This window comes from Pocillopora damicornis, chromosome 13 (assembly GCF_964200805.1).
Source record: "Pocillopora damicornis chromosome 13, jaPocDami1.2, whole genome shotgun sequence".
Classification (NCBI taxonomy): Eukaryota; Metazoa; Cnidaria; class Anthozoa; order Scleractinia; family Pocilloporidae; genus Pocillopora; species Pocillopora damicornis.
The window spans coordinates 10080748-10097042 of record NC_142682.1 but is presented as its reverse complement, the minus strand read 5'-3'; the positions used below and the strand labels follow the sequence as shown (position 1 = coordinate 10097042).

At 35.7% G+C, this 16295-nt stretch overlaps 1 protein-coding gene across 4 annotated transcripts in view; it reads right to left on the bottom strand.

Annotated features, from left to right (window-relative positions):
- The window catches only part of LOC113672276 (tyrosine-protein kinase Tec), a 33401-nt gene that overhangs the window by 11108 nt on the left and 5998 nt on the right, over positions 1 to 16295 (bottom strand). For 2 of the 4 annotated variants that reach the window (XM_089192023.1, XM_027188554.2), the window contains exons 4-15: positions 14695 to 14838; positions 12802 to 12878; positions 12386 to 12517; positions 11637 to 11701; positions 10696 to 10752; positions 10153 to 10207; positions 9939 to 10003; positions 9713 to 9834; positions 7644 to 7709; positions 7110 to 7174; positions 3517 to 3623; positions 44 to 129 (exon numbers count right to left, since the gene is read on the bottom strand). In XM_089192023.1, the coding sequence (XP_089048149.1) occupies positions 44 to 129; positions 3517 to 3623; positions 7110 to 7174; positions 7644 to 7709; positions 9713 to 9834; positions 9939 to 10003; positions 10153 to 10207; positions 10696 to 10752; positions 11637 to 11701; positions 12386 to 12517; positions 12802 to 12878; positions 14695 to 14838 (1041 nt within the window). The remainder of the gene's footprint in view (positions 1 to 43; positions 130 to 3516; positions 3624 to 7109; positions 7175 to 7643; positions 7710 to 9712; positions 9835 to 9938; positions 10004 to 10152; positions 10208 to 10695; positions 10753 to 11636; positions 11702 to 12385; positions 12518 to 12801; positions 12879 to 14694; positions 14839 to 16295) is intronic. The other 2 variants (XM_089192025.1, XM_027188555.2) reach the window with 1 other exon arrangement.

The window sequence follows — 16295 nt, the reverse complement described above, 5'->3', positions numbered from 1 at the left end:
CTAATGAAGGAAAACCACAGTGATAATGACAAAAGAGACCCACCTTGAGACATGAATTCTGTAATGATATAAATGGGTTTCTCACTGCAAACTCCATGCAACTGAACTAGATGAGGATGTTGGAATTGCCTGTTTTAAAGATAAGCCAATGTTCTCAAATGAGTCCTCAAGCAATAAAAAATTGTATGGGTAAATACCTAACTACTTGTGTAAAATCAGTGTGCCTGCCATTTCAATCAAGTACCATAAAGCAGAAAAATTTGAGGGGTCTTTAACATTCTAACTTTTACATATTTTGAGACCTAATCTTGAAGTACAGAAAACAATATCGCTTACTGCTAAAAAAAGAAAATCTGAGAAGTTTTCTCTCTGCCGCCCTATAACAATCGGCCTCGATATATATGGCAATATATACAGGACATTACAAGAACATCAGCATCAATTTTAAATTTATTGCAAACAAGATAAAACCCGATATCACAAACAAAACTCTGATGTATATGTTTCGTGAGTACCAGATGTATCAATCTACAGCCTCCAATAGTATATTGTTTAAAACACTTAACAAGTAATGACAAACATGACTAGAAATTCTGGAAGTTGTGGACACCGCTTGACTTTTTGGGGTCACTACGATTGGCAATCATAACTGGAACAAGCAAGTGTCCAAGGTGGTAAAGAAAGCTTTTAAACAATGTATGTTCTTAAGCAATCAAATCGTGCTTATGTCAAAAGCTACCTCGGCCGACGTGAACGAACACTGGTCGAACTGGAAGGACCTGTTTTTAACTGCTTTAAAAGAACGTATCCCTATCAAAACAGTTAGCGACAAGAATTCTCCGCCTTGGATTGACGGTGAAGTTCGACATCTGATCCGTAAAAAATATGCAGCCTTAAAGAATTTCGCTTGAACAAATTGCCAGAACGGAGGTTGAAGCTCCGCAAACTAAGTCAAAACATCAAATACCTAGTACGGTCAAAACACCGGCAATACTTAGCCAAAATCGAAGCGTCTTTCAAAGACAACCCGAAAGAGTTCTGGAGCTACCACAAAGTGTTCATGGGCGGACGCTCATGCACTAACTCAGCGATCTGTTACGATGGTGAGGTGGCTACAAAACCGGCGCAGAAAGCTGAACTCTAAATAAATATTTCTGTTCTGTTTTTCTATCGGCTACTCCGGATGTAAACATAGATCCAACGAACAATTCACTTAGAACAGAAATGGAAATTTCTCAAATACAAGTGTCAGTTGATGATGTGACAAAGCACCTGATTGGGCTTGACACCTCAAAAGCTTGTGAACCCGACGGCATTCCAGCGCGCCTACTAATAGAATGTAGCAAACAAATTGCTCCGAGTCTCTGTGGGATCTTTAATCAGTCTCTTAGTAGCGGTCAAATTCCTACCGAGTGGAAATCCGCGGACATAACACCCATTCACAAGTAAGACTCAAAAGAGCCTGCCGTAAATTACCGACCCATATCACTTCCTCCGATTGTCAGCAAAGTCCTGGAACGCTGCGTTTTTAATTGCCTGTATGATCATGTTAATAACGTAATTACCCCTTTACAACACGGGTTCCTAAGGAATCGCGCATGTGTCACCCAGCTACTATCCGTTCTTCATACCATCGGCCGAAACCTGGATAAAAACATCCAGACGGAAATAATTTACCTTGACTTCGCCAAGGCGTTTGACACTGTAGATCATAACGTCCTTCTTTCTAAGTTAAAAGCCTACGGGGTGTCAGGTCAGCTTCTAACCCGGTTCGCTAACTACCTATCTGGCCGACTCCAACGAGTTGTTATCGATGGCGCAACTTCGCAATGGGCCCCTCTCACTTCTGGGGTCCCCCAAGGCAGCCTTTTGGGGCCTCTGCTGTTCATAATATTTATTAACGACCTCCCAGATGCAGCCATAGGTGATGTTTTCACTTCCCTTTAAGCTGACGATACCAAAATATATCAATACCATCGATGACTGAATGTCTATGCAGAAAACCTTGACCAACATGCACACGTGGACTCGGCACAACAATATCCGGTTCAATGCTTCTAAATGCAAGGCGCTAACCATCACTCGAAAAAAGAGCCCGCTAGACTTCATTTACAAGCTTGATAATTTAGAGCTCGAGCGTGTGTCCACGGAGAAAGACGTTGGAGTTAACATCACCAACTCCCTCACCTGGAACACACATATCCATGCCATTACTGCTAAGGCCAACAAGTTACTTGGACTTTTAAAACGCACGTGCCCACTATTAAACGATGTCTCTGCTAGACGCTCACTTTATCTTGCACTTGTGAATTCTCAGTTATCCTACGCGACTCAAGTCTGGTCCCCGGACAAGACTGCATTAAAAACTCAAATTGAAAGGGTTCAAAGGAGGGCCACAAGGTGAATCCTCAAACAACCTGTAGGCGTGATGTCATACAGAGACAGACTTTTAACTTTGAAACTTCTTCCTCTGACATTTGACCGCGAACTCAAAGATCTTGTTTTTTTTTTTACAAATGTCGGAATGGTTTTACTGATCTTAATGTTTATGATTTTGTTTCTCCTGTTTCTCACGGCCGAACCAGACTAAGTAATTCTTATAACCTTAAAACTCCTGTATGTAAAACTAGCACTTTTCAGGCCTCTTACTTTAATTATATTGTTAAGCTCTAGAACTATATCTGTAAATTTTCACCCCCTACCAGTTTTTCAACTACTGCTTCCTTCCGCAACTTTGTTACTGAGCACATGTTTCACCTTTTGCACAATCACTTTGACATATCCTATCCCTGTACCTGGTCAATTGTGCGATCCTGCCCCTGCCATCCCTACTTTTTTAGCGTCTTTTAAATTTGGCGTCTTTTGGTTGATCGTGTTTTAATTATTATTTGTACCATGGGAGGTGCCTCGCATGGGTCCTCGCGTCCCGTTCGTACCTTCCCTTTTGACCTTATCACTTTACACATATATTTCATTTTTTTTTCTTGGCTGTTTAATTTGCTGTATGTAACATGTGTAATGGTCAATAAAGCTGTTAAAAAAAAAATTGAAAGTTTAATGATCAGGTTTTCTTCCCCTATGAAATCTCCTTTTTGAATTAAAAAATTGCAAAAAAGTGATTCCCAGAAAAAAATTTGTACATGCAAAAGGAGAAAAAAAATGCCAATTCTACAAATAAGGCTTATGCAAGATTCTTATGCACTGCTTAAGTGTGAAAAGGTGTTTATCATTCTGCTGTGTTGGATGGGAAATACCATTCTAGATTTAAATGTAAGTTTTACAAGCTTTAAAGAAAACTCCTAAAGTATGAGCTAAAACCCCTTCTGATAAATCTTTAGAGGGAAGACTATAAGATAAATCAACTAAGTCTCCTACAAAATGAGTCACTCAAATTCTGTAGGGATGGTTATTAGTAAGGATGGTTATTAGTAAGTACTCTGGGGAGCCCCTCTTAAGCTGGTTCATAACCCACCACTGAACATTTGATAAGGAGCATCAATTAACAAAAAAACTTACGTCATAACTTTTGCCTCATCAATGAAATCATCCTCAGACATTGCACCTTCCTTCATCAACTTAACAGCCACATGCAAATTTCCACGGAATGTACCTTGTCTGACTGTCTGTCATGGAAAAAAAATGAACAGCATAGTAAGTGAAAATAAGTTAACATAACAATAGAAATTCTTACTTTCACATTGGTGGGGAGTCTTTGTCACACCATCCTATATAACTGCAGATTAAAAATGTGTAGCAGCTTCAACTAATCAATAAATGAAAAAAAGCAGAGTTTACATGTAAGTTGTTTTGATTGAACCGAGTGCGCCTTCATTTACAAGGTTTGGATTTCTAGTAACTTAAGGTAATGAGCTGTAAAGTGAACATTTCACCCAGCTTATTATAGCCATTTCCCTTTGAAAGTTATGTTGTAGCATAATGGCAGGAGCAAACAACATTAGTTGAGATTCACAGTGCAGCACTTAAAAATATTCAATCTGGAAATAATATTCCTTGCCACTGACAAAAGAGATTAACTGGATAGTAATATCAAATGTATTTAAAATAGCACTAAATATTTGACCACATTTTCATTAATTGGCTTCCCATGACTAACACTCATAACAGCATTAAAATTACAGGAGAATCATAGAATTGTACCCAGTACAAAGTTAGATTTTAGAGAGGAAAGTAGTGGATAAACAGATAATACAAATATATCTAGTTATCATCCAACGGCACATAGTAGAGTACAAATAATACTGGAATCAAAAAGGCAGTTAGATAATAAATAACTTTTTGATGTTTTGGTATGTAGTATTGCTGAGTATTTTCACTCGCTATTTGTATTTTGACTTGCTCTACAAGCTTGACTATACTCAGTGACACTACACACCAACATGTCCAATATGATATATCGGTATTTATCTTATAAACTACCATATTATACAGGAATTTCCAGCTCAGAGAAAAGTCGTAACAACACATAGAAAAAAAATGGTTTTTTTTTAACATTTAATATTGCCTATCAGCTGCTGACACACCACAAGCCTTCCACACCACTCAGTCAGGTCAAAGTGTTTGCCATTCTAAATCCATAGTCATTTGTCAGAATTTTTTTGGATTATGGCTGGTAAAACAATAAAAAATCTGTATCGCTTACAGACAGTGACATTCAAACTTTCCTGGAAGGGGAAGAAAACCAAATTACGAAAAGAAAAACTGTAAGTTACGTATTAAGTGGCCTTAATAATGGCATTTCTCATGGCTGAGAAAAAAAATCAACCACTAAAAGATTTGCCACCAGCCAATTTTCACTGTGTACCTGAAAGATTTCTTCTGTCAGCAAGGACCAATTCAATAACTGATAATTTTGTTTTGTCATGAGTAATTGTTGTAAATATAAGCTTCTAGTAATATCCAGACTGCTGAGTCTTGCTGACTTGCATACAGTACAACTTTCCAAAACATTTCATCAAGTCATGCATTTATTAAGTAAAACTACCAAAATAGTTCTTATGTAAGCTTCTGGAATGTTCCAGAACACTTTATGAATACATATATAAAGACTCACTTATGTAGTAGTAGGAGTAGTTGTTGTTGTTGTTGGAGCAACAACTGTTTAGAAAGCTACACCAAGAGAGTGACTGCAAAAGATCACTTATTTCAAGGAACTTTAGAGAGAGCAGTGAGATTGTGTCAGTGGTGAGCTAGGATATAGACTGTGGTGGGTTTAATTAAGTTTATTAACAATAAGTATTGTACTGCTTCAAGTAGGTGCTACTTGCTAAGAACATTGCTCACTGTTTATCAAAGTACTTGAGTTTGTAAGGTTGTGGTGCTTTTCTGTTGGTTAGATTATACAGTAACAGTATATTGAAAATTAGGCCCACTATTTGTTTTTGTACTGATTCAACACATTTTCATCTTATGTGCACCGACGCACTTTACAATTTGTATTCAGAGTGTCGACCCTTTTATTTTCATTCATTAATAAAGTAAATATTTCTTTTTGGTAAAGGGCTATTGCGTTTATATGATAAACAACATAATACATGGTTGCTTGTAAATATTAAATTTCTTCTTCTCATGTTCAACTTGACATCTCACTCATTCACTGCATTCACTTGTGAGCTATCGATTTAAACACTCAAAGAAAAATTCCATATCTATGCACTGCCTTGTATTATATTCTATGAATGAACTGCAAAGCCTTCACCATTCTCTCGGATAATAGCAGTCAAAAACTCTGAAAAATCAGTATCGCTTACCAACAGAGACGTTCAAATTTTCCAAGAAGGAAAGAAAACCAAAGGAAAAAAAACCAAAATTTATGTATTCAGTGGCTTTGGTAACAGCATTTCTTGCTGCAGAGTGCAGCCTTGCTGCTTTTGTGATCTTCACACTGTGGACAAACTAGCAAGAATTACACCTTTTGCTGGCTTCTTTGAAATCTTTGTGCTCATCATCTCATCATTCCTACGCATCTGTTGATCTATGAAAACTCTTGCTTCCATAGACAGCTTTTTGGGTCTCACCAAGAGAGGTAAATTTGGTATGGAGCCAGTACAACGAAGCTTTTTGACTAAGTGAGGCTTCTTGACCTAAGAGGCATGTTAGTAACCCTTTGCATTTCAAGGTTTAAATAATCCAGTTGGATGGAGGCGAGTTATGCAGGAGCTTGACTCAAGTTGTTGTATAGCTTGAAATTTCTGGCATAATCACTACCCAAGTGCTAAAAGATCAGTGAATGAATGAGAGAATTGCAAATAAAGAATTTGTATACCATGCATTGCAATAGTTGCAAACAATTTAAGTCATGTTTCCTTGTGTGGAGTCTTTACTACAAGAGGGAAATCTTGTGCTGTCAAGGAAGGAAGGAAGTCAACCTAAAGAAATAGCACCCAGTTCAAGTTTCACTTGCCTGGAGCCTTTGCATGGTCATTTGTACAGAGACAATAATAATGATAAATAAGAAAAATAAAATAAAAGTTAAAAAAACCTAACATGTCTTCATTAAAATAGAAATGCCTCTCCCTTGCCTTCATGCATGGCGGTACTGCACAAAAATGAAAGTGACTATATGGAGTTTTCAGGCAAAAACACTTTCAATGGGAACTACTCTCCATTATATTATGGAGACTTTGTTTTGGCTTGTCAAGCAACATTTCTAATTTCAATTAATGCATTTACCTTTCTTTTTTTTTACTCTTATTTTCTATGTATCATTATTTCATGATGATTTTTTTTCAAAACCTTTTTTTTAGATCCATGATCTAATCCATGATTTGGTTTATGATGCGATCTGGTTTGATCCAGATTTTGTAGATGCTGATATAAACAAGTATGACTGTATACAATAACCCTTTCTAAGAATGTTGAGAAGCAAGGAAGAATCAAGACAGGTCTGTAGTTAGTTAAAAGATTTTGATCTCCAGCTTTAAAAATAGGAACAACACATGCAATTTTTAGTTCATTTGGAACAACACCATGGGTAATGGTTAAATTTATAATGTGCATTGATGGTACAGAAATGCTGTAAATAAGTGTATAGACAATGAAAACTTGTGGTCAGTTTGATAATTAGGACTTCAAGGAAAGTTCATTCCTACCCCAAATTGTCCTGTACCTAGCTCTCTGCCAAGGACAATGTCTGATCTAGGAATTTCCCATATATCTATGATAGCAAAAAAAGCATTAAAGAAACATAAGGAAATCAAATACAGTAATGTTTATGCACCAACTGATTTGATCCCAAATCAACTTCACAATACACTGCTCTAATTTTCACCAAACGTCTTAACTATATACTTGCCAAACCTTCTATACATCAGACCCCTATTTATCAGCAACATCTCCCATCTAAATCAACCTGTCAACATTCGGCTTTTTTATAGAAAATTTTAGCACAGCAATCTGAAAATGTTAAACATTCTGAAATTTCAGTTTCTCACCAATGGTTTATCTTTAAGGGGAGACTCCCAAATGTAATCCCATGTTTAATCTTTAATTCTAACTCTACTAATATAAAATAGCCTTCAATGTCCATTCTTTTCTTCCCAAATAAAACAAAATTGACAATTGTTTATTTGCAGATTTATTTTAAATAAAAACTGTATGAAGTCATTATAAATGTATCCACATACCATGGCCAAATGCTGCAACAGGTGCTTGACCAAATGAAGGTGGTTGTCGTAGTCTTGTCACCAAGCCTAAAAAGGTAAAAAAAGAAAACACAGATAAGTCAAACAGTCATGTAAAATTTGGAGTGAAAAATGAAGCACTGATAAGGTGTGTTTTTTAGGGATGCATGTCCTGTCTTAGTGATTAAAAACTAACGCGAACAGACCACCTACAGGTGTACAGTGTCTAATAACAATCAAGAGAAATGTGTGTAAAACAAGTAATTTTGACAATGAATATATGAAAATCATATATGTGAACTATATATATATGGAAGCAATCTTTGCAGTTATGAACACTACTTGAGCAGCAGTGAAAATAAGGTCTGTACAGGATTTGAACCCATGTCCTCTGTAATACTGGTGCAGCACTCTACCAGCTGAGTTAACAAGCCAACTGGGAGCTGGTCATTATGTTGGTTCCAAATAAACCTGTGATATATTTATTGTGAAGACCTGTGTATAAGCTGTACCTTTTTGCATAAGCTTTGGGCCAAAAATCCTGGATGCAGCTTATACACGAGACCATTGCTTTCACAAGGAGTACACTGGCTTGTAGCGGGCATAAATTGAACTGAGAATCTTTTGTGAATAACAACTAAACACATTGAAATCTGTTGTTGATAGCAAGGACTTTTGTGGTTTCTAACTAAGCAACTATAATAGTAGTTGAACATTGAACATAAAACACTGGCTGATAAAATGAATTTTTCAAGAATGCTCATGTAAATAGTTCTTTCTTTTTTTGCAAAAAATGATTAGCTTTTGCTTTTTTCAACAATAATGATTACAAAAATATCATTCATTTGTGTAAAATACAGTCTTGAGTGGTCCAGTATTTGTCCAGACTTCCCTCGTTCAATGACTGTGTGGTTACCAAGCAAATATTTTGCTCCCCTGCCAAAGGTGAAACAGAGGGGGGGAGCCTCCATTTCACCTTTGGGGAGGGAGGGTGCAGCTACACATAGGCTAAGTTAAAATTCCATCGTTTTCATCTGAGTTGTGGGCTTTAGCAATGAAGACAACTTGAATAGGAAAGCGATCTTCGCAATAGGGAACACTACTTAAGCAGAAGTGAAAATAAGGCCTGTATGGGATTTGAACCTATGACCTCTGCGATACCAGTGCAGTGCTCTACCAACTGAGCTAACAAGCCAACTGGGAGCTGGTCGTTTTACTGGTTCCATATAAACCCTTGAAGGTTTGGTGAATAAACAACTGTGAATATATGAAAGTCATATATTTGAACTGCTGATAAATAAGTGAATATGAAAGTGATCTTCCCGGTAAGGAACACTACTTAAGCACTACTGCTCAGTAGTGTTCTTTACTGTGAAGATCGCTTTCATATTCACGTCTTCATCCATAGTTCAAATATAAGACTTTCATATATTCACAGTTGTGTAATGAAGACAATTGTTGTCAGTCACAGGGAATAGGAAAATCGATTAAAGAGAAGCCTTTAAAAGGTATTTTCAGAGTTGATAACTTATTAAAGTTGCTGCAAATACACAACTTTACATTTGTCAAGTTTATTGTGAACATCTGCGAACAAAAGACCAACTTTTTTTTACAAGACTGCTTTTTTTGAGGGTTTTTTTTTTCAAAATCATGCTTGAAAGTTGGGGTGCAGCTTATACACAAGTACAGTTTATACACAAGTTTTTATGGTACACTGTCCAATTGCAAGCATGAGTGGACTCATTTGGCTGCACCTCGAGAGTCCACAACATTTTGACCACTGGGATGACGAATAGCATTGTCAATAAGAGTACTGACCACGCTAAACCATTGTCGATTTGTCAAGTTGAAGATTCTGTTAACACTATCAGGCAGCAATTAAATGGGGGTGAGGGGAAAACAATGAAAGTTATAGAAGAAATTAAAAAAATAAAACAGCATGCCAAGTGTTTTGCCACTCATTGTTATAGTAGGTTTAAAAAACATTAGAATTTCTACTTAAACATGCAATTGATGTGCTGCCAAAACATCACAAGTTAAAATGTGTAACTAACAAGAGGATAATAAAGTACCTCCACTATTATGTTGATGGTAGTTGATAAGTTCAGGCACAGTGGGAAATCGGTGTCTGTCTGATATGTAAAGCTGACCATTGTCTTTCTTGATGTGGTAATGACGAACATGATCACCATGTCTTAAAAACATTAAAGAAAATAAAGTGATACATAAAAACAGGCCATTTAAGGATCTAACACAGTACACTGTTAGATCAAATGTAACCAAAAGGACAGCACTCACAAAACTGACAATGTGTACATTCCCTCTTTGCTTGAATTACGAACCACAAAGCAACCCTCTTTTCCCTGAAATATAGATGTTTGATTTGTTTTCACCTAAAAATGCATGATTTAAAAATAGTATATGAAATACAATTTAAGGTAAAAAACTTAATATTTGCATATGGAAAAATCTGAAGTCAGTGCAGAAAGTCGAGGTAAAACCATGTATTCACCTCTTTCTTCAAAATATCCTCAGTCAATTGTCTTGACATTTCAGGCTGGAACCAACTAAAAGCAATAATAATGAAAATGACAAGTCACTTACTGCCATCATTAGATGTTACAACAAGAAGCCCAAAGCTTATTTCTTCACTTTAAGGACTGATATCAATTTTTCAAGAGAACTTGATAGTATTCTTTGGCCTATTCTAACTCATTTGGAGTTCCAAAATGTAAAAAAAGAAAATAGAAGATATCAGTTTTGTTATCCACGTTGATAGGAGGGGAAAAAGTCAGGAAAGATCCTTAAAAACCTACTTGTTGTTTAAAATGCACTTGATCTGGTAATGCTCCTATTCTGGTGATTTCTGATCACAATTTATTTAGTGATAATGCCATAATTACCATGCAGTTATTAACAGTTTTTATCGATTATTATAAGGTGATCACAATTGAAGATCACACCCTTGATCATTTCTCTATTTTCCATAGGGATATTGCTAAATATTAACAAAATTGCACAACTAGAAAATAAAAAAAAAAAAAATTAAACAAACCTTTCACTTTCCAACCCTTGTCTTCTAACATAATTACTAGGAATGTAACCCTGTTCCCTGAAATTAAACATTTGTTTGTAGCATTATGTAAATTATAATTTGCCTCACATGAAAAAAGGACCAATCAATGTTAACTTTGTAATAAAGCCATGACATACCCCTACCTTCATTGTTTATTGCTTTCACATCTATATGAAATAAACTTGAGACTGACTTATGTTTTCTGATACTTTACGGTTGATAATAAAAACAATTGCAAGTTTAGATTTACCATACAGATCTACACTTTGTTTTCTGGAAATTACAAGTAAACTGTTACAATCTTATCTTTCCAACTTCAAATTTACCCAGAATTATGGGTTGTCATCTTTTAAGAGAACATGCACTCTTGGATGCCATGACTTGAAGCATAAAGTTGAAATTACTGTCATTGTGACATTAGACTTTTGTTTGTGACTACCCATTACCGTCACCTGACATCTAGAAAATTTAAGTATGTACTAAACTCAAAAGATTTCATCAAGTTGAATATATTGATCATTGAAGAGATGACAACCTCTACAAGTCTACAGTATGATCCTGATTTTGGTTCACTTCCCCTAGCAGTCTACCCCCATTTTTTCCTGTTTCATTTAGTCTCTTCTCTATTGCTGTTGTTGCACAAATGGTGCACATAAACCAAAACTTATATAAACTTCAAGGAGATAACTTTCTTGATTCCCCTGCCTTCCATGGACAAAAACATGTTTTCAAGAGAATTAGCAAGCTATTTAAGATACTGGGAAATGCACTCTCTGTCGATGAGATGATCTTTCAATCTGTGATTCAAGAGTATTGTCTTTCAGCAACGGAAAATCTAAGTCAGACACTGTCCATAGTGATTATCATCTTACACCTGGCCAGGCTACTTGAAGTAATTGAAGATGAACAAAGAAACAAACCCTCTTGAGTTTTTGGCTATCCACCAGTGATCTGACTGTTTATCAATAACAATAAGATTCTCTCCCTGCAAGAGAACATCAGGAAAGAAACAGATATCAATACCCATTTATGTTATACTCAATATTTTTCAGTATGTATTGGTGTACAGCACCAACCTAGAACAGAAAAGTTAGACTAAGTTTGTAGTGAAAGAGGCTAATCCTATGTCCTGTGTTCAGCATTCAGGTAACAAGCAAATTAGTTTTAATGCTAAGCTTCTATGGTGTAAAGTTAAGAGGTGAATATTTAATCACAAAACTGACCTGAAAATGTTATTGTTGACCTAGTTTGTTGGTTTTTTTTTTTTATTGTTGTTGAAAATAAAGTCTTTAAAGACCTTCCAACAATAAATTTATTACATTAATGGTGATCCAATGACAGCAACATCTCAGTATGTTGGAAACTAGTCAGTAATTATCAGAAAGACAGAAAGTTATGATAAAGAGACAAAGCATGGGATTGAAGTGAAGCTCATAACAAAAACATGAAAAAACAGTTTCCAAGTTAAAAGCACTCCTGACGAGCAATTGAGCTTTAGAATCTCTTTACAGGGGCAATTGATATTTCAATACCCCACACCAACACAGCACCACAATTTCTTTAGAACTTTGAGTTTGGTAAAGATTAAGTCAACTGCACTCTAAAAGGTGTAAATGTGATTGCATTTAAATCTAAAAAATCTCAAATATGCATACAATGGCACAGTAACCTTGAGGAGTGATAAATCACCCTGTTCAGCTCCACGAAAATCATAAATGGCCACAACAACTTCAGGTGGTTTCTTTTCTTGTTCTCTCTTTGCTTTCTGTTCCAGCTGAGGCTGTCCTTCACTCTGCATTAATTTCCAATATAATTGCAAATTAAGACAAAAAAATTTTTAAAAATGAACAGTGTAATCAGTTTACATTGAAAATAGTTGGTAAACTGAAGGTAAACCTCTTCATCATGCATAACCATCTAGTTCATTACCTTTAGTTGATAATGAAGAAAATGATTAACACAACGTAATGGTATTTCATTCAATAAAACCTCACTATGTGTGGTAAAATGATAAAAAATTTTTTTTTTGGATTATCAATGGACAAGGTTCAAATCTATGTTGCAAGTATCAGTTTGGATACTCACAGATGTGGGAGGAATAGGAGGTAAGGGCTGGGAAGTTATAAAATTTGATGTCCTTGAATTCTCTGTGTATCGTCTACCTGCAGCATAAGGAAAAATAAAACAATTATCACAGAAAGAAAATTATCATTTTCAGTCAAACTGAGAAAGTATGAAAACTATATGCCCTAACCCAGTATAAGTATACATTTCCTTAAAGTTAAAAATGGATTTTTGGATAATAAAATTTATTTTCATAATTTTTACCATGAAACAGAATGGGAGCATGTTCATTGACGCTGAGATGTTTTTCAAGCAAAGTTTATTTGATGATGCATGTTAATCAACAGGTTTCTTTTTCAATGGAACATGATCTGCACATATTGACCTTAAAAAACATGTCCGGGATTTGCATTTGAAAGCCTTGTTATTACTTTATCATTTTTTTAACTTCAAAGTAGCACTTTTGAGCAGAGTTTTCACTGTAAACAATATATCTCTAGAAAGAAGGAAAAAAATTGAAAATCCAGGATACTATTGGGGTTCCATATATTTCTGACATAATCTCCATATTTCATGAAAATTGACCAAATTTCAGCCAAGAAAAAATTCTTCAAAGATCACACCTCAAGCCAAAACACTCTACCAGAAAAAGTGACTTGAAATTTTTTGGGGTGTTGGTGTTTGTTTACATAAATATATTTCCACTCCACACCTCTGAAGGCTGTCACCCAATTGCATTGGAGCAAGCCATTTGACACTGTTTTGTTTGTTGGTGCAGATGCATGCCAGAAGGCAAAGAGCAAACACAATTTGTAAGGAGTTAGGTCAAGAAGGTTAAGTGTAACACACATGAATATGTAGTCATTTGTGTCAATAAGGAAGGTGCTTAAACCAGCAAAAAAGAGGAGGAAAGAGGTCAGGATGAAGAAGGAGAGCTATACATGAAACACAACACAACTTTTCAATGATTGATACTCGAAGTGCAATGCTACCTAAATGATTTTGGACTGCCACTAGTCCCTACTGAAACTTAAATAAAACAGTCTCTGGCCACTGAATCTCTTAAGTCTAGTAGGAACCCTTTTCACTATCATTGAACAATATTTCCCCTCCAATGCAAACTGCAAATTGATTTTCTTTTTTTCCAGGATGACAATGTCTCTGCCCTTTGGAAAGAACTAATGTAAGTAGACTTGATGGCGAATGAGCAATTTCACTACTTCACAGTGTGTATTGTGAATCATTCATGGAAATTGTTAATTAGGTGACAAGTTGAAGTTGACATGAAGTGTCATCAATCTCGTGCCTTCTGTTCTACTCTCAAATTACTTTTTGCTTTATATCTTCTGAAGTAAAAAAGATACCAAAATAAAATTTTCAGAACTTGATAGATATTTAGTGCTTTTAAAAGATATTCAATTTTCAGGAAATTGAACAATTTTTTTTTTCCCTTCTGTGATACCCTACTCCTCATTATGCAGTCACACTGTATTAAGCCATCCATTACCAAAGTCCCAAAAATGTTTCCCTTAGATACTATAATTTTCTCCTGTATTAAGTAGTCACCTCTAACTAGCAGTTGTGTGCACTCTTCACTGAGTCCAAACAGCATGTTTGTATTGAACTGTCACTTAAAATTTTTAAAATAATTTATTGCCCAAAATCAGTGATAGCACTTCAAATGTCCTCAACATATTGCAGATTATCTTTCTTCTTATGAATGTTAGGGCAAAATGGTGTTTTAAATTGCTTTTGACCCCTATTCTGTGGAGTCAACCTGTATTAAGCAGTCACCCCGCTATTCCCCATGGCTGACCGAATAATACAGCTTTGACTGTAGTACTCAGGTGCTCACATTATAATCCAATAAGTTATTACTGGCAGTAGTAAACTTTATCAATGTAAACAACTCACCCCCTTGATAGCTGTTTCTCTCTTGTGCAGCAAAGGACTCCTTGCAGCCAGGAGTGGTCTTTTCTTTGCCTTCACAGCATGACCATTTGTTGATAAATACTCCAGGATGATATTCCAAGAGGAGAAACTTGTTACAACGGCACTCTTGCATTACAAGTAAAAAAAAAGGTTATGACAGAAATGCTGTTAAAACAGTTCCCTTCCTCACAATTGAATGGTACAAGGACATTTGACTAGTATCTTGAGGTACCTTTTCAGTACCTCTTCAGAGGTGGTATGGCTATTTTCTGGGACTACTTAATATGTATCTACCATAATTAAATACAAGTTCCTCAAACAAGTTCCAAAATAAGTCCATAGTTCTATTTTTAAGTTATTAACTTGAAATATCATTGTCTAGTTATTATGAAAAGTTAAGACAACTTCATACTTATGTTATGGTCAATCAATTTAATACAAGTTTTCCTTCCTTTTTTTTTTTTGATAAAGAAATACATGTAAACAACTATAGACTGAATGTAAATATGGCAGACTACTCTGTAGGCCTGGGTTGAGTTATGCAGAAGCAAGGCTAGTCAGTTTTGAAAGCAAGGCTGTTGGAAAGTAAGGAGTTGTTGTTGATACATTCTGTTCTACATGTACTGCACTTTCTCAGTTATAAGGTGTACTTGGCTATAAAATGCACCCCAAACTTAGCAACTTAGTCAAGCCAAGTTCCCAACTGAAAATTACATGAAAAGATTCAGTTATAAGACACACCAAAAGGTTCAGAGTTAACCAAAGGATGTATGGAACTGAGAACAATTATCCCTATACAACTAGCATACGAACTATTTTGTTAACATAAATAGTGAAAAAGTCACACATTTAGTGATCTATGTAAAAACCAAGGCTAAAATTTCACACCTGTAATGAGAAACATAAAAGGCATACTTGGTTTTTTGTTCAGCCTTCCTACTTAGGAAACTTGGTGTTTATTGTATATTGGTGTTCCTGACCAATTTGCCTAGTCAGTATCTTTCCCAAGAAAAATAAATGTTCCTCCTGAAAGACAACCTCAGCCTCAAGAAGAAGTTATTTACATCCTAAACCACTTACCCCAAAGGTACAAGACACAAATGCTACATTAGAATCACGGTGCCAGTCAATTTTAAACATCCTTATTGATTACATAATAAACATTTTGAGCCAAATGACAGTGAGGAGGTAATGTCTTCCTGATCATTTTCCCTCAAAAGACTTTTACACTATACTTCGCTATTCAAGTGTGCTAGGTGGCACTCAGAAAAGTCTCTCCTTAGACATGACATGAAACAAAAAATTCCTAAACTGATTCAAGCTTTGTTAAGCTTTAAGAAGTGTCCCCTCTGGCAGATGTAATGTTGTCCTCATCCTTGGAGTCAGTATCCTTAAAGTCCTCCAGAACAACTCTCAAGATACCTCTGCAGCAAATATTTCCCCATCCTCACCTGGATTTAAAAAGTTGTCTATGACTATGAACATGGCTTTATTTGGAGGGCCATTTTATAAGTTTATGTCAGCATCAGATGTGAAGTATTTGATGGAAAATAAACTTGTATGTGTAAGCGGTTTACAGATCG